Consider the following 17913-nt stretch of genomic DNA (forward strand, 5'->3'; position numbering starts at 1 on the left):
TCAGCAGACATGTCGATCGATAGTTGTGACTAAGTGGAAAGTATAGCAGCCATAGCGGGTGGCATTTTTCGTGAGGTTTGAATGAAAATATCGAGGCTACATGTTGGAGGATTGACGATACTTTAGGTTATGCCTGTCTTTCGCGAACAGTCGCGAAACAACGAAGAGCCTTCGCGCTCCTAGTTTCACGGCGATGCGAATTACATTATTGTCCGCGATACAATGCTCGTTCCGATGAGAACATTGTTAATCCTTCCTAGCTCCACGTTCGATAGCGTTCAGAAGACAAAGCGTTCGTTTTGAAATTTGAAAGCGGATTCGGAAATATTGAAATGAAGTTGCGCGTCGACGGGTCGCAGATTCGACCGCGCGTTGAATACCGCGAATTCAGGTCAACATAACCGCGTACCGTGCAACTACGCGCTATGTAGGTGCAATCCAAAAATAAGCCAGCCGGTATATTTGTTCGCCCCTAATGTATTCAAAACAAGCGCCTCCCTTTCGCGATGCGAATTCCGTTTCTCTAAGCGGGATACGAAACGTAACGCCCGAGCGGATGCACCCCTGTCACGGTCAGATGGCTCCTCCAGGGAGGAAAAAGGGGGAAAAAAGGGAGGAAAAAGGGAAACGGAAGAGGAGAGTCTCTTAAGAGCGGTTTAGCGTGGCGCGTAGAAAACGTAGACGCTGTGTGTCGATCGATTCAATGATAATCCTCTTTTGCAGATTCGCAGAGGGTTGCACAGGTTGCAGGACGCGTTGGCTTTGGTGGAGAAAAACACGTTGGGTCTGCAAACAAACTGCGCCTCGGTCGCGGAGGAGGTGGACGAGATTTATCGGAGGCTGAGCAAGGCTTTGAAAGACCGTACGGAGCATCTGCGTAACGAGGTCGATCGATACCTGAGCAACGAGCTCAGAGGCCTGATTCAGCTCAAAGAGAATCTCGAATTGGAAATCGCGAATATCCAGAGCAACTGCGATTTGGCGGAGGCTCACATCAACGAGAACGTGCCGTGGGACGATTCGGAGCTCCTCGACACAAAAGAACTGTTCCTGCGCACCGTGGAATTCATCAGGTTTGTCACCTTCTAACCACCCCCCCTGGACAGAAGCGACCGCTGCGATTACGCGGGCACAGACTTGATTTCGATCTAAATTCCGTTTGCCGTAACGAAGTGTTCTTTGAATTGAGTGCCGCGCTTCATGGCTTCTATCGTGGAAATAAAATTCATCGCGATGCCTGTTATTTTCCGAGGGTTGTAAAAGGTTTACACGGGGATTGAGATTAATATTTGCCGAGCGGAAGAAGCGCGGCGGAGTAGCAGTTCCCTTTGAGAACGCTCCTTGTAACTAACGCGGCCGGAATGTAATGTGATTAATGTTAGAGACTGAAACACGGACTCGGTTTGAATCGCGTCCAAATTGCATTTTAATTAGACCTCGCTCGGGGAAAGAAAGCTTTCGAAATTCATTTTTCATCGTTCTTAAACGACGTTAGGATCTGCAGAGCATCCGGATCCCTTGGAAATTCATTGTGGACTCCACCGGGAATAACGATCCCCTTGAAATATAAAGTACGTTGAATTTCATCCGCGGAAAGGCAATTTCCCGGTCGCCTGTTTCATTTTTTCCGTGCTTTATCGAGCGCCAAGTTCACCGGTCAAAGCGGACCGCGTTCTTGCTTCAAGTTACGGCCGCCTTCCCCTTTTCTATCTCTCTCTCTCTCTCTCTCTCTCTCTCTCTCTCTCTCTCTCTCTCTCTCTCTCTCTCTCTCTCTCTCTCTCTCCATCCGTTCGTCTTCTCTGAACATTCATTTAAGAAGTAACAAATTTCACGTGGAACCGTCTACGTTTCGTAGGTAATCGGAACGTGTAGGTTTTTTCTCTCGATAAATCTCCACGAGATAGAAAGTGGCCGCATCAAACAAATAGGGCAATAAGAACGTAATTCAAACGGTAAACCATAAATCATTCCACCCACGCTTAAATGGAATTACGTTACATCCCTTAATTGTTTTTCATTTGTGGTTCAGGCTCTACCGTACTAAAAACAAATTTATTACTCTCCAAGTGGACAGAGTCGTTGAAAGAAGTTGAGAAAAGATGTCCAAATCGAACGTAGACCAACACTCGAACCGTCTCCCCTGAAACGCGGCGTATCCCTTGCACGCAATAACATCCTTTCCATTTTTAACGCAGCAATTTATAGATCACTGTAAACCGATCAAATCCCATGGAAGGCCGACGTTGTAACGATATGAATCATTCAATTTGGCCAGCTGGTTCCTCCGGAGAGTTATACGCTGACGTTTCATTCTCCAAGGAGAATACTCCCGCCATTGGTCAGACGTCAACAGTCGGTAGACGATGAAAGTCCCGTTGTAATTCCGTTTCCGCCCCCGCCTTCCTCTTTTTCCCCCCCAAATTGCTTCTCCGATATTCCGTGAAACTTTTTTACCGCGAGAGACAGACGGCCAGACGGAAACGCTGGGCCACTCAACTTTTTTCACTCGATCCTCCGTCGCGCATAACGTAAACGCGGCCTTTCATCCGGGGCTTGTCGAAATTCTGCTTACCCTTCCGCGTTGCTCGCGACACGGCGGCATACTAAACGTCTTTCACCTCTGAACAGTGCCCCTCGCGTCGACCTGTCGCGGTTTTTATTCTCGTAGAGGAGAAATCGTCGAATCGCGAGGGCCAAAAAAGCTCTCGGCTCTAAGAAACTTTACGAAATATTTAAGAGCTATCCTCTCCTCGACGCGATAAATACGAAGCAAAGACGTGTAACAGAGGGTAAAAGAGGAAACAAGGGACCAGAGCTTCCTCGTATGAAATGCAGAACCTGTACCCGAGGCGGATTCGGTAACTGTTAAGGGTTGAAAAACTCGTAAGCACTCGATAAACTTTCTTCAGCCGCGTCGAACTACATCCGCTTCGATGATCGAATTTAAAAAAAGTTGATGGGTTCTCTCGATGTAAAACACTTGACTTTCATTGGAATTAACGAGGCGGAATTTCCTCGGTGACAACCGAGCGTCAACGCGGGGGTGAGAAAAAGAAAGCAGCTGAAAAGTTGCGTCGTTAAACGAAAGTTTCGCTGGATCTCCGGAAGCAGTCGGTGACCGTAACGGTGTAACTTCTCGTTTTAATGACAGAGGTAAAAATCTAGTTAGCCAGGCCCCTAATTTACGTTCGCGGTTTCAGGAACTTCGAGTACGAGGCCGGGGACTACAGTCGGCGGGTGCGTTTCGTGATGGCGCACGACCCGAACCAGCTGGTCCTCCACGTAGCGGGTTACGGGGAGCTAAATATTAAGCCGGAGACAGGAAGCGGAGGATTGCTGGGTAGCTCGAGCAGTCTGGCACCCCCCGGAGGATCGCCTGGCCTCATGAGAAGCAAAAGCGACCATCGTCTCGCCTCCCAATACAGACAGCAAGAGGAGGAGCGGCTGGCGAGAAATCGATACGTACCCGAATACGAGTAATTATCCTCACTATTTTCTCCGTTCTTAGACGCTTACCAACCGTGCGTCCATTCTCGATCGCAGCGGCTAGCCTCTTTATATATAGAAGCCTCGTCTCGTCGAACTAGAAACCTGTATCGGGAGTGAACGCTTTTAGGCGAACGCTCTCGATGAAACTTCCTCCTCTTCCTCCGCCGCCTCGACGCTGGAGTTAGTTATTAGAGGGAAGAAAGAGTCGCGCGAATGGCTTTCGAGATTACGAGTAAACGTGTGGAGCGTGTTACGGTACTGGTTCGTAACGCGGTAAACGCGATCGAGTTTATCGTTTATACGCGACACGAGGTAACCATGGGACCGTTTATTTCGGCAAGACGACGGGAATTTGGCTGGCCGATGCGTGGCTGGGCGCGTTTTAAAAGCGAATCCAGGTCTTCGAGCGTTTCGTAAGAATCGATGAGGCACGTCGAGGCGGAAAGGAATATCGTTGAACCGGGGGGGAGGACGGATCGGGTTTTCCTCCCGGCGAAAGGGTGTATCTGTCGTAGGAAACAAAGCCAGGGAAAGAAAGGAGGCATTCGGTTGGTAACTAGCTGACCGGTAAAAACGTGTTTGACCGTGGACGCAGATTACATTGGAATGTTGCCAAACGGCATCCGTGGTGGGCATACATTTTTCAGGATGTCCCACATATCTATTCTAGCAAATGTTATAAATACACGTGGCTCGCTCCTCTGGCTGTATCTTTTTCCCTGGCGTGGGCCGGGAACAACTTCCTCGAGGCCGAAATAGGCATGGTCGAGTTTAATTACCGGCCGTTTCGCGTAGTACGCGGCCAGCGTCCGACCAGTTTTATCAAAGCCACCTCGTCAAAATGTAAATGAAAAACTTCTCGACGCACACGCGATGCCACGCGTAGCGAACAGTAATTAACGAAGCCGAGAAGAGTTACGAACACCGTGCCCCCCCCCCTCCTCCCCCCTCGCAAGTCCTCGACAAGACGACGGGGAACGATAATTAAGAAGCATTCCGTTCGGCTGACGATCTTGGTTCATCCGCGAATTTTCTGGCTGATAATCAGGGGCAATTACGCGAGACGGTTGCGTGCAAATTCGTCGTGCGCCGCTCAAAATTCCTCGCAACAACTATTCGCGCTTTGTTCGTTTCACGAATTCACTTGGAGAACGCTCGCGTTTCGCTTCTCCTCGAGGAAGGGAATTATAATATTCCAGCTTCACGTGGCAATAATTGGAATGAATATTCGTAGGACGAGCTAAATCTAAACGGGAAGTCCGAAGCGTAAAAAGTTGGAGAAATTGGATTTTAAATCCGACGTCGTTTAATCCCCCGATTCGACTGTCTTCGAACAATTTAGGACGATCACGAACGAAACACGCTTTGCATTTCTAACGCGGCAAGTGGCTGTACGTCCTGTACGAATTCGAACGAGATCAATTACCATCGCTGCACGCGCTCGCACCCCTGCTCGATCTTCTCTCGTTAGACAAAGCTACCCCCGTGTCTGTACGCCGATAATTAAGCAACACTCGGATAAACCCGATGGATCTATTGCTGTGCACTGCCTCGAAAGGCAGATAACCCAGTTTCAGAAAATCGTGCGGAACGAAACCTATCGTTTCCAGTCGGACTCCCAATCCCGTTCGAAGAAATTGATCATGAAACTCGGAAATCGTTACCCCCTTCGACGTCTGAAATTAAACAAGACTTACCTCCCGAACGCGAAACAGAGAGCTTTAAACGTTAATAAACATCTTTTTCCTCTTTATTATCTCCTCGATGTAGATCGAGGATCGTTTAGGGTGTTCGTTTCCAAAAGTACGATACCGTCTCTGACGTATCGATGATAACGTACCGTACGAGATTACCAAGACAAATGGTAGCTGATCGTTACGCTAAAACGGCTCCCTTTATCGTCAGATTACCTCATTGTCCGTTCGATTAGAGCGGGCGTTCCAGCAGAGATTAACCGTAGATACCATCACCTGGTTCAAATTTATTAGACGAACCGATTCGAAACTGTCATCCCCCGTGTAAAATATCGGCGATGGACAGTGTTGTAACGGGGGGAAATTATTTTTATTGCGACAGGTACGACGCGCCGGAATACGAAGTGCCGAGGAACAAATCGAGGTACAGAAGTCGATTCATGCGGCACCGGGACGGGGACGACTCCGACGGTGACTCGAGGTCGACCGTCAGGTTCACGTCGACGCCGCAGGAGCCCTCGGGACTTCGCGAACGTGTCCTGGACACGGAAGACGCGGCACGCGGACCTCTTTCCGGGATTTTTCGTCTGACCGACTCGCCGCGTGTCATGAAGAAGCTTCAAGAGTACGAAAGGGCCGGGAAAAGGAAGAAGGAGGAGCCGGCGACGCACCCCGTTCAACCTCAGCCACCAAAGCCTCAGGTTAATTGAATGATATTTTCACCAGCACAATTATTATACTACCTTCGTCGTAACGGGCACTCTGCGAGGAGACGAAAGATGCGTCGAATGCGTTGTTCGCGATTACATTCCCCTTTATCCCGTGTGAATCGTACAATGTAATTCGCGAGAGCGCGTTTCTATTTAGCCGATGTCACGGCGGTTATCGATTCCTCGGTCGGTCGGTCGGTTGGTTCTCGTTCCCTGAAACGAGTCCTGCCCGTTTTCATGGATTTCCCGTTGAACAGAGGAGACAATACCCCGCGCGAAACAAAATGTTTGCGTTCATAATTGCGCTGTTCGGCACCGCGCATCGCGTATCGGTAGATACTTTTTCCATTCGAACGGTCGCATTTTCTATTGCCGCGGGCAACGGAAACCGTCGCCGCGTAGCGACGCGCGATTAATGATTCCATTTGTAAATTGAAACGTTGTCCCGACTGATGATTTCACAGTTCGTCCATTTCACACGGTCGTATTTGTTTTTGACAGTGATTCCGCAGCACAGAATTTTCACACGGATTCCCTTATTACGGCGAAATAGAGGAATGGATCGTGAGGGGCTGTTCGATGGGCGAGTACCACAAAAGTAGCTTCGAAATCTCGCGTAATATCGCTTGGATGCGGTTCAATGGGAACTAAATTTTTGATCGGTCGACGTGTACACACGTTCTTCTGCGGCCGCAGACAGTCGCACGGGAACGTATCGTTCCCTCTACGGACACGTAAAGGGAATAAATCTCGACGAATTTAAAATAATTCAATATTTCACACGGAAAACAGAAGCGTGCCGCAATATGGAATGTATACTTGATCTCGACTCATAAATATGTAAATAATACGAGACACGAGTGGATAAATTTAAACGAAAAGGACTAACAAACAAACAAAAAAAAAGAAAGAAAGTACACGAAAAAAAAATGGATAAAATTTAGATTAAATTTAGTTTGTAGTTAGCCGTTGTATTTTTGTACGAAATTCTATTATAATACAAATGAAACATATGAATACACGAATATATTCTGCTCATCAAGAAAAAAATATTCACCTCTTTTTCTCGTGTTCATTTGCGACGTACCCTCTCTTCTGTCCCACAATCGCACATCTATTCATTTGCCATCGCATTTTTATGCGAACGTAAAACCAGACCAGCATATTAATTGCGCTGCGCGCATGTTACCGCATACATACCGAAACACGCGGTCAGCATAAAAAATCTCAGCTCGTTTACAAGCACCTAATCACCGACGAATAATTTATCTCTGGACACGTTTTACGCCGAGAAACAAACGGGAGGGGGAGGGGGGCGGCGAGGTAACGGAAAGAAAAGAAACAAAGGGAAAAACTCTGAACATGTCCGAGGGAGGTTCACCTATCAGCGATATCCTCGTTAAATGTTTCTGTTTATCGCGTAGGTGCAAGTTAGAAAAGTGCCGACAGCGATGGCAAGGCAGACCAGCGAGGACGACGAGATTTCCAGGATTAAGAAGCAGAACAAATCGGCCGCCGCACCCGCGACAGAAACGGTGGAGGAACGACAACCAGCGGTAACGCCTACGCCTACGCATCCATCCCCGAGGGAAACACCGCCTGAACGAGAGCCAGAGGAACCTGCGCGAAGACCCATGCCAGCGAGGTAGGCTCCCGATATTGCATCCCCTCGCTCGAATCGAAACAATTCTTCCTCTACTAGCCTACGACGACGTGTCTCATAAATCGAATTCTCCATCCACGTCTGCGCCCTTCGATCGCATTACGCTTGCGGAATAAGTCTCTGCGACGGGTTATATGCATCTAATCGATAGCAGAACGTGTAATTCAATCGAATTCGAGCAACGACGCTGGCGTCAAGTCACAGGGATCTCGGTTGGTACACGCTCCGAGTAGTGGTGCTCGGTACCTAGTCAGACGGACTGATTTACGCCGGCGTTCCAGGGAAACGGATCGTTTCGATTGAATGCTCGAAATTCTGGGGACGCGTCCAATTCCATCTCCTGTTCCAGAATTACATTTTAACAGACGGAACGACGATACCGTAAATATGGAAAACTTTTCGCCAACGATTATCGCCCATTTATTCGCGATGATGTATATAGATATATATATAGATAGCGATATCATAAATTGCAGCGTACGAATGCTCGCTTCTCCCGACGAGTTTACCGACTCGAGGAAGCCGTTAATTGAAATGTCGTTGCTCGCAGGAGAACTTCGACGGATATCCACGCTCCTGCGACGCGAAGCGCTTCATCAGACTCGAGCACGGGCTCCGAGAGCTCCGGAGGATCAGGAATCCGCAGCACGGGCGCGCCATTCACCGCCGAGGAAATGAAGCAGAAATACTTGTCGAGGGCACCGGCGTCGAACACAACATCCACCGTCTCGTCACCGCCCGGCACACCACCGTCGGCCAAAGACACGCCGAACGCCAGCCCCTCGACGCGCTCCTTTCAGAGTCGTTTTTTAGGCGCAGGTGACTCTTTCCTCCTAACAGATCTCCTCTCGCTTGATTCTAAATTATTAAACGAACGAAAGTACGACGTATTTACGCGCGACGAATCGAAACATTCGGCGACCTAGATCGCCGCGCAGCGTCGTTACAGACCGCCATTAACGAGCCCTACCACCTCCTTTCGAACGATACGTCTGAACGTTATTTCACTTCGAAACCGGAACGGGGAAGAGCAGCGGATATTTATCGGAGCGAATTTTCTCGTATTTCTGTAGGTAACCGTGCAGCACCTCCGCCACCCGCGCAACCGCCACCAGTGCGGGAGGAGCCCGCGATAAAGAAGAAGGAGGAAGAGGAAGAGGAGGACGAGGAAACGAGTAGCTCGTCGGAGGAAACGGAGTCGGAGACCGAGGAGGAATCGGAAACCGATGCTCATCCGTCGGCCACTGTCACCTCGACGACGCCCACGAGCGCCGCGCAGGATCGTCAAAGAAACGAATCGGCGATGGCCAGGACGGACATCGGTCCTCTGCTCGCGCGAAGCGCCGAGGCGAGACGCGGCAGTAAAGAAGACTCACCTACGACTAGGCAAGTATACACTTTCCTACGGGGGTTTTTTATTGCAGGGTTTCCATTAACAACAAGTAACATCGCGTGAAATTACGAGTTTTTTTTTTTTTTTTATTCCGCCTTCTCCGATCGTCCATCGCGAGACGAATTTAACGGGAGAAGCACCCGCGACATTTACCACCGTTCTCTCTCTCTCTCTCTCTCTCTATATGTATACATGTATTTCGTGGAATAACGAGCGCGATGCAACAACTCTCGAGGAGATGAAAATCAATACCGCGAACGAACGGCGTAGATGGTGTCCGTCGCGATGACTTAGACGCGCGGAACAGATCAGATCCATGGGTGATATCGAAACTAGAATGTCGAGCGATCAACTCGTGTCTCAGGTATTCGTCGCCGAGAGGAAGCCCCGCGCATTCGGTGACGAGCCCGACGACGACGACGACGACGACGACACCAACGAGCGGCGCCGCGACGTTGACCACGCCGGGCGGCTACACCAGCAGGTTCGTAGCAAACGTAGATCACGGTCAGACTCATCAGGCCAGTTCTAATTCCAGTAACCCCCACGACCGTAATCGTTTTAGGACGTTTAGTGACGAACACGATGAACCGTCAACCGATCGTGTCGAGGATTACGAAATCGCGGCTAAGAACGCGGCTAACGATATTGACGGTGCGATGGTTAAACGAACCAACACGGACGATAGTACGGACACCGACGAAACGATCACCTCATCCTCCTCCTCCTCCGCGACTAAACTCGAAAGTCTCGAAGGTAGCGGTAACGACACTCGTGTAGAGAACCGCAGCGGGATCAACGAAGACGCGTTAGTGGAAGGTCGTTCGGGGAACGACGTGAACTCTTCGTTAACCGCTCGAAACGATCGACGAGCGTCGCTCGCTCGGCCAGCTGCTATTCCGCTGAGGGAATACCAACTGGATCGCGTGCCGAGTGAAAACGAGCCCGTCAACACCGACGAGAGGAGAAGATCCCCGGAAACCATGGACGGATCCACCGGTAACCACGTCGCCGCGGAGGTTCGCTCGGACAGCGAGACCACCAGCGAGTCCGAAACCGGCACAGAGACCGACTCCGAGACGGACGAGGAGTCCAGAGACGAGAACAGTAATATAAAGAATAAAAAGACTGAGAACCCGGAGAAAGGGGACGACGGTCGAGCCTCGGACAGCGAGCATCGTCGCAACGACGACAGCGACGACGACGATGACGACTCCAGCGACGAAGAGACGAGCAGCTCCGAGACCGACGACCAGACCACTGTATTAAGCGTACCGTCCAACTCTCATTCCGATAATAGCTACAACCTCGTGGAACGATACGACGACAGCACCGTGAAACGACGGAGTTCCTCGATACTCGAGGAGAAAAGTATCGAGGAATTGTTCGACGATAACGGGTGGGTGATCACCGATCCGGATCTGCAGCCGGAAAACCACCGGAGAACGTCCCGAAGTTTCGAATCGATCGACGGCGAGGACGAGGGAGGACGCCGCGTGGGAACGAGTCGCGAGGGAAACGAGGCGAACGGGAACGAGGACGAAACGATCGAGAACGGGAAATCGTTGAGCGTGTCGGAGTCCTCCGACAGCCTGTCGAGGAGTCGAGTGTACAGGCAAAGCAGCATCGGGAAGAACGGCTGGCTGGTGTCCGACGAATCCGAGACCGAGTCGGACAGGGCTACCTCGCCCGTCGAGGATCAGACGGGTCAAGGTGTCGTCGAGAATAGCCACGAGAATATCGAAGACGAGACACCAGTATTATTAACCACGACGAATAGCACGAGCGGCGGAGACTCGATCGTACCTGACGACGAACGGAGCGTCGAGGAGAACGGGTGGACGATACCGAAGAACGCGTCCACCGGGAAAGGTGTCGAGGGCGAAAGCACGGACGAGACGAGCACGATTCGTTCCCAAACGACCGACCTCGTACTGAGAACTAACGTTGAGAACGGTGCATTAGTCGCGAACGCTACCCAATCCAAAGAGACAGAAAGTTCCAACGAGCACGAGGACACGCCTGGTGTCGATATCAGTATACCGATGCAAATGGTAACCACCGTTTTCTGTGTGTCCGTACTGTGTTACAGCGTTCTAATCAATCTGTTCCTCTAACCTCTTCTTACAAACACGCGCCCTCCACCACCCTCTCACCCCATTCTCACCGTATTTTATATATATATATATATATTCTTTTTCTTTCGTTGTTCGTCGGTGTTTAGTCGTAAAAGACTGCAAAGACTCACCACTACCACGTATACAGACGAGACTGCCTCAATACAGCTAAGAGATCCGACGCAGCAGTTTCTCTTCTCTTTCCTTCTACGTACTGTTTCTTATCTCATCTCATCTTATATTATCGACCGGTCTCTCGTACGTTCGCTCAATTTTCTCGTTCCTCGCCGTTTACGCCGAATTCGTCCGGCGCATTGGAGAGAAACGCGCGCGAGGTGTATCGGACCGAGATAATCGCGTTCCACCGTCTCGTCTCGTCTCGTCTCGTACTCGCGAAACTGCTGCCCGGTATCCTTCGCGCACTAACGTCTTTCAATCGACATCATCTACCATCCATACGCATCGAGTGGCAACTAAACTAAAATCGCACAAACGAAAAGAAAGAAACGTTGACTCGCGCGATCTTATTGTATGGTGAAATACTTGCATTTTATACATTGTGATAATCGTACGTACGATCGTAAGTGTAACTTTTTGTTCCTACGTTGATCACCCGCGGTACGTATCTCCCCCCCCAGAACCCGCTATTGCTCAAACCCACGTAGCTTCGTAGGCGCAAGAAAAGAAACGGAGAGAAAAGAAAAAGAAAAAAAAAAAAGAGAAATCGCGTAGTTTAGTCGGCAACGCAAACTAAGCGTAGTATGAAAAACCGTCCTTCTATTATACAAAGCAGCTTAAAGTCCATTGCTGAAGTAAACGCTTCCGAGTCGTTCCCATCGAGAGACGGTCGCGTTAATGGCGTGTCACGCGGTACGCGAGCCTTCTCGTTGATCGAGCGACATGCCGCTCGCGCTACCGTCACGTTTTCATATCGTTTCAGACTTTTTGTACTCTTTTTTCCTAGTGAATAGGCTTGCGTCAGTTTGTTGGTGTGGTAAATAAACTGCATTTCTTTGTGATAACTCGTATTATTTATTTCCCTCTCAACTTGTCCTCAGTTCATATAAGTTGCGTGTACGGAACAACGGAACAGAGAAATGTCGTGTCCCGCCTGCAAATTTTCATTATCTTCTTCTCTCTATCTGTTTTCGTACGTGTATAATTTGCCTCTGTCATATATGTTAACTTATACGTTTACTCTGTTTTTTTTTCTTTTACACTTCTTTTCGTCCCAGTTTTCTAAGTTATCTTTGTCGCTCTTTTCTCTCGCATGTACGTTGTTTCCGCACCCCCTGCCCCCTGAAAAGTACGTAAAAAGTAGAAGTTTGAAAGAGAAGAAAAAAAAGAACAGAAAAAATGCATCTTTATTTATTGCACTAACAGATTGATGAACGAAATTGTTCGTCGGAATCGATCACGTGAAATCCATTCCTATCGTTACTTCGTTGAACGCACCCCCAGCGAGAGCTTCCACGAAGCCGCTCGGCTTTTAATTTAGACTCACGAAAATCCCGCGTCCTCTGTTGCACCACCTCAAGATGCGCGCACGTTCGCACCACGAATTTACAACGTACTCGACGGAAAACGTAATTCCGAGGAGAAGGTAACGATTCGATCGACGCGTAGGACGAGGGCTCGGCCACGATCAAGGTATCATGCTCACACGCGTGTTGTGCGAATGTTCCTTTCCGATACTTGAAAGAACAGCTTGAAACTGGCTCGAGGCTTCTTTACCAAACGACTCGTCGAACAGACCAAGCAGACGCTCGCAGACGCTCGCAAACCCGTTTATTAACGTTTTGATAATTAAGCAGCGAGACTTTGACACTCGTAACACTGCTTCGACTTTGATTAACACTTTGAGCGCGGCTGACGCGAACGCAAGACAAGGGGGTGCCCACCCCGTTCCGCAGCGAGTGACGCATACACGCTAACGCGAGTACGGTGTCTCGGATAGACGAAACGTTCCACGGTTCTCTTTGTATGACGAACGTAACGAGCGCACCGGATGCCGATTCCACGGCTGTCAACGGCAGAGTAAACGGAAAATATTACGGAATAGACGGAACTAATGTGACCGCATTGTGCGCGATACGAAAAGCCCGGAGGCATGCACCGAGTAAAAGGTTTAAATATAACCCGTTTGTTACTTTAAATATCCGCTGCAGCTCAGATAGTCAGTCGAGTTATATCGGTCTGTAGTCTACTTGACTGGAAACACGGATGTTATTCCAATACGTTTTCACCGTTCAACATCCATTAAACGCGATAGCTCGAGAACCATTCTGAATTTCAAAGCAAACGGCAGAAAATTCTGATCCCGTTCCGTTAAAACGTTACGAGTTATCTGAATTTGTATTTACCCGCGCTTAAAATACGACGGCCAGGGGGGAGGGGGGGATGTACGGGGAAAAAATTGCGACGCAACCAAAGTATATCGACGCTGGTCGAAGTTTACGAGGAAACCCGAAAAAATATAGGTTAAAAGTGGCTCTAAAATTTTACGACCGCCGCTCGCAGTAACTCCGGTGTCATACATGTTTACCGCGTCCATTAAAACGGGAAACGTTTATCGTAGCCAAGAGAGAGTCTCGGAGGATTTCGATGAAATACGTAAAAGTGATTTTCGAAAAGATCCATTCGAACGATAGGGACATATTCCTTATTCCGCGGTTCTATGCAAAAGTTAATCGATCTCGAATTAAAACGCGATACGCGAGACGCACGATCAACGAAAATGTTCCCGTGGAACCGTTTGCGCTTGACTTTGCACGGTTTATGGGAACAGCGATAAAGAACTGACACGCCAAGGGTCGTGCTTTAGACTGATATATAACAGTGCCAGATTCGCATCCGTTTTCACTACTCGTACGCCACAGATACACGACTGATTACGCGGCAGACGTATACACCACGTTGCGATTAATCGCTATGGATCCCACCATGTAATTGTAACTAACACCCGGACCGATCTAACAGCGAGAAACATGTAACGACGTACGTACGGTTATCGACGAACGAAACTGATTAACGGTTAGATCAACGAAAATCATGGCCACCGATTCTGTTATCCGTCAAAGATATTTCGCTGCGACGAAAAGCTTCGATTCTCCGCTCATCGTCAAAAACATAACGATATACCAATCGTTCGCTTGCAACCACGCGAACACTCATCAACCATACCTCCCACACGATCGATAACCCCTCGATACATACGTTTACACCTGTGACATTACGGCCTACGATGTTTTATCACCTTTAATCCAGCGAGTAACCAGTGTCTCGATTGATAAGGACGATCTGAACGAGCCCAACGTTCGTTTCCGGAATGTTGCAGGTTTCTAAACAAGAGCAGGAGCCAGGCGGCGGTGATGGCCAGCCGGGAACGAGAACGGGAACGCGAAAGGGAACGAGAGCGGGAACGCGAAAGAGAAAGAGAACGGGAGAGAGAACGCGAACGAGAACGAGACGCGGACACCGAGGTCGACTCGCCGCTGTCGACGAGGTCACGGTACGCCGCGATGAAAGAAAGAAGGCAACGGCTGGCTCGGTCCAGAAGCTCGCACAACTTCGGCGGAGATGACCTCGACCTAGACGAGGAGCCACCCTCGCCGACTACCCAGTCGCCGAACGCATACTTGGCCGCCAAGTACGGGGCCGGCTCGGAACTGGCCAGAAGTCGGAGTACCCACGCTCTCAAGTCGAGAGAGCCGAGCCCGGAACGCGACAGACCCGGTACGGAGAAGGATGGCGCCGCTCTCAGTTCTTGGGCGCGATACCTGAAGAACAAGTACGGGAACCGCACCACCAAGGACAAGGAGCCTTCGTCTTCGACGTCGACAATACCATCGTCGAGGTGAGCCACTTTAACTTTCCTCTCGCTCTGTATAGCGGTAGCGGACGTTTCCTCTACGAATAGCTGAATTCGTTCGCAGCGGAAGCTCGACCTCGAGGAGGTTATCGCTGGGGCTACCGTTGAGGCACGGTGGCCAGACGTCCTTCGAATCTTCTGACGACGACCAAAAAAACCCGTCAGGCTCCCCCACGTCCCCTACAGCAGCTCTCGTTATACCCGCGGCAGCAGGTTCCTCCACTAGGTGAGTGTCTTTAATTCTCTTACCAGAGAAGTAGCTGCGGTTTTCACGTGACAGAATTTGTTGTTGATAACGCGACAGCAATGGCCGGAGGAGTCACTATTTGCTGAAGCGGCGGCAGCTGTTCAAGTTCGGGATGCGGGGGAGCGAAGCCGGATGCTTTACCTGGCCGAGAGGCCTAGCGGTTGGCCCGGACAACTCCATCGTCGTGGCCGACAGCTCTAACCATCGTGTTCAAGTAGCTATCGCTTCGAACGTACGTACGGGACGAATGATTCGATTTGGGTGACGTGTCACGTTTCGATTCACAGGTATTCGACGGTAATGGGAACTTCATGAAGGAGTTCGGAACATACGGAAGCGGCGAGGGTGAATTCGACTGCCTCGCCGGTGTGGCCGTGAACAGGATCGGACAATACATCATCGCGGATCGTTACAACCACAGAATTCAGGTTCTCGATCCATCCGGTCGTTTTCTGAGAGCCTTTGGCTCCCAAGGGACCGCCGACGGTCGGTTTAATTACCCTTGGGGAATCACCACGGACGCTCTTGGATTTATTTATGTGTGCGATAAAGAGAACCACCGCGTCCAGGTACGTGCCCTCGCGATATTGCTGTTTATTTTTCTTTCTGTTATAAATTATTCGCGATACCGTGTGAGCAAAGAGCAACACCGGGAACGGCACCGCCGATGCTACGACGCGCCCAAGTCCCGCGAAGAATCTACACTATGTGAGATTTATTCGCCTATACTCTACTGTGAACATATGATTATGATATAGATACAAATGATGTTAGTTTCAGTGTTCGTTAACCCCATTCAAGTCCTCGCTATGTGTACCTAGACTGTGTATAGCTTTAATCCTGAATAAAAGCCTTCAACTTTTTTCTGCAATAAACGATTAATTCCGAGTGATTCTCTGTTCGAACCCCCTGAACATCGAGACGAGAACCGCGAATGCGGCAACGGAAAAGAAAAAGAAAGAGAAAAACAAAAACAGAAAAAATATACCAGTCGAAGTTAGTAGGAAGGGAAACACAGCGGTTCAACAATCGACGAGGGCGTGAGCGACACGTTTACGGCACAGCGTGATCCGAACACGCGATCCCCCGACTTACATTCGATCCCCTTTGCGTTCTGGGACTACTTTTAGGTTTGTAGACGATAAGTAGGTTTGTGCAAGGATCGATTGCCTGTTAATGGTGTGTGGCGTAGCGTGTCGTGTAGGAAAATGATCCACGGGAGATGTAACAAGGATATTTCTAATGTAAAACAAATAACCCCGTTCTAACCAGAGAGCTCGATCCACCAGTATGTGTCAGAATTGCTACAAACGCGCGTCTCTTTTCGCAGGTATTTCAGTCGGACGGCACGTTCGTGGGGAAATTCGGTTCCTGCGGAAGCGGACGCGGCCAATTGGAACACCCTCATTACATAGCGGTGAGCAACACGAACCGCGTGATCGTCAGCGACGGCAACAACCATCGCATACAGATATTCGACGTGAACGGCCGTGTGCTGACCTCCTTCGGATCGGAGGGCTCCGACGAGGGTCAGTTCAAGTTTCCAAGGGGCGTCGCTGTCGACGACCAGGGCTACATCGTCGTCGCCGACTCCGGCAACAACAGGATACAAATATTTAGCCCAGAGGGGGCGTACCTCAAGTCCTTCGGCGGCTGGGGTAGCGGTGACGGTGAATTCAAGGGCCTAGAGGGTGTTGCTGTCACGTCGACCGGTAACATCGTCGTCTGCGACCGCGAGAATCACCGCGTCCAAGTGTTCTGATTTCGTTTCGTCTCGTTTCGTTTCGTTTCGTTTCGTTTCATTTCGTGTTCTTCTCTTTTTTACTCTCCTACGATTCATCGGCCAGGGACGTCGTGCGATCTTGAGGAGGATGCGTTTTAAATAAAAAGAACAAAAAAAAAAAAATCGATACATCATCTGTCAGAGGTATAATTTAAAAGGAGCAACGCTGTGGTACTCCGTACATTCGATCGGAGGGATCTCGACAGGTGAATGGATTTCGCGTGGAAAGATAAGGGTGCATTTCAACGTTTCGATCGGCCTCGTTTCGGTTTAATGAGATGTCGCGATTTAACCGCTTGCTTTCGCTAGCAATTAACATGTAGCTGTGTTGTGTTGAGCTAATATTCTCGCGAAGAGGCCCTTTGGTGCAGACCGGAGGAAGCTTCGAGGGGAAAATACTATTCGTACGGTGTGACCTATTTCGATGGTACACGCGTTTCAGTGCGACGAATCGATAACGGAACCGAAAAAAAACTCTTGGACGTCGGTTGATTTACAAGATTTTAGCTTAAAGAAATGAGAAAACGAAAAAAAAGGAAAAAAAAACAAAAAAAATGCCATTTATCTTTTTCTTCTCTCTCGTCTTACCCCCGTCCCTCATTCTACCATCTTCTTCGTACGCACATCATATCCGCGTAAATTAATTTAATTTATACTCAAAGTGACAATGCAGTTTGTACCGTTTGTATGCTTTAAATAAATTGTTGCGGAAGTAATAAAAGGGAAACGAAAAGGCACGCCTCGTTCATTGAAACTCAAACCCCCCACCGATCCGTTCGTTGGACGTTGTTCAAATGAAATAAAGAAACAGGAAGCTACGGTCTCACCTTTTCTGTCTTTCGATCGGCTGGTGACCTCGTTTTTAAAAAACCACCCCTGGAAATTAGGACGATTCGGTAGCGTGACTTGGAAGAGTGCCTAGAAGCTAGAATAGAGAAATAAGCGG

At 49.4% G+C, this 17913-nt stretch overlaps 1 protein-coding gene across 3 annotated transcripts in view; it reads left to right on the top strand.

Moving 5' to 3' along the window:
* Positions 1-17700, top strand: part of Tn (tripartite motif containing protein thin) — a 41590-nt gene extending 23890 nt beyond the window's left edge. Inside the window, exons 5-17 of one of the 3 annotated variants that reach the window (XM_076903847.1) lie at positions 724-1073; positions 3201-3476; positions 5566-5884; positions 7318-7538; positions 8107-8375; positions 8630-8942; positions 9314-9433; positions 14404-14922; positions 15002-15163; positions 15242-15398; positions 15472-15753; positions 16515-16956; positions 16987-17700. In XM_076903847.1, the coding sequence (XP_076759962.1) occupies positions 724-1073; positions 3201-3476; positions 5566-5884; positions 7318-7538; positions 8107-8375; positions 8630-8942; positions 9314-9433; positions 14404-14922; positions 15002-15163; positions 15242-15398; positions 15472-15753; positions 16515-16946 (3420 nt within the window). In that variant the 3' untranslated portion in view covers positions 16947-16956; positions 16987-17700. Of the gene's footprint in view, positions 1-723; positions 1074-3200; positions 3477-5565; positions 5885-7317; positions 7539-8106; positions 8376-8629; positions 8943-9313; positions 9434-9514; positions 11067-14403; positions 14923-15001; positions 15164-15241; positions 15399-15471; positions 15754-16514; positions 16957-16986 lie in introns of those variants that run through there. The other 2 variants (XM_076903841.1, XM_076903856.1) reach the window with 2 other exon arrangements.
* The last annotated feature ends 213 nt before the right edge of the window (positions 17701-17913 follow it).

Source organism: Xylocopa sonorina, chromosome 1, assembly GCF_050948175.1.
Source record: "Xylocopa sonorina isolate GNS202 chromosome 1, iyXylSono1_principal, whole genome shotgun sequence".
Classification (NCBI taxonomy): domain Eukaryota; kingdom Metazoa; phylum Arthropoda; class Insecta; order Hymenoptera; family Apidae; genus Xylocopa; species Xylocopa sonorina.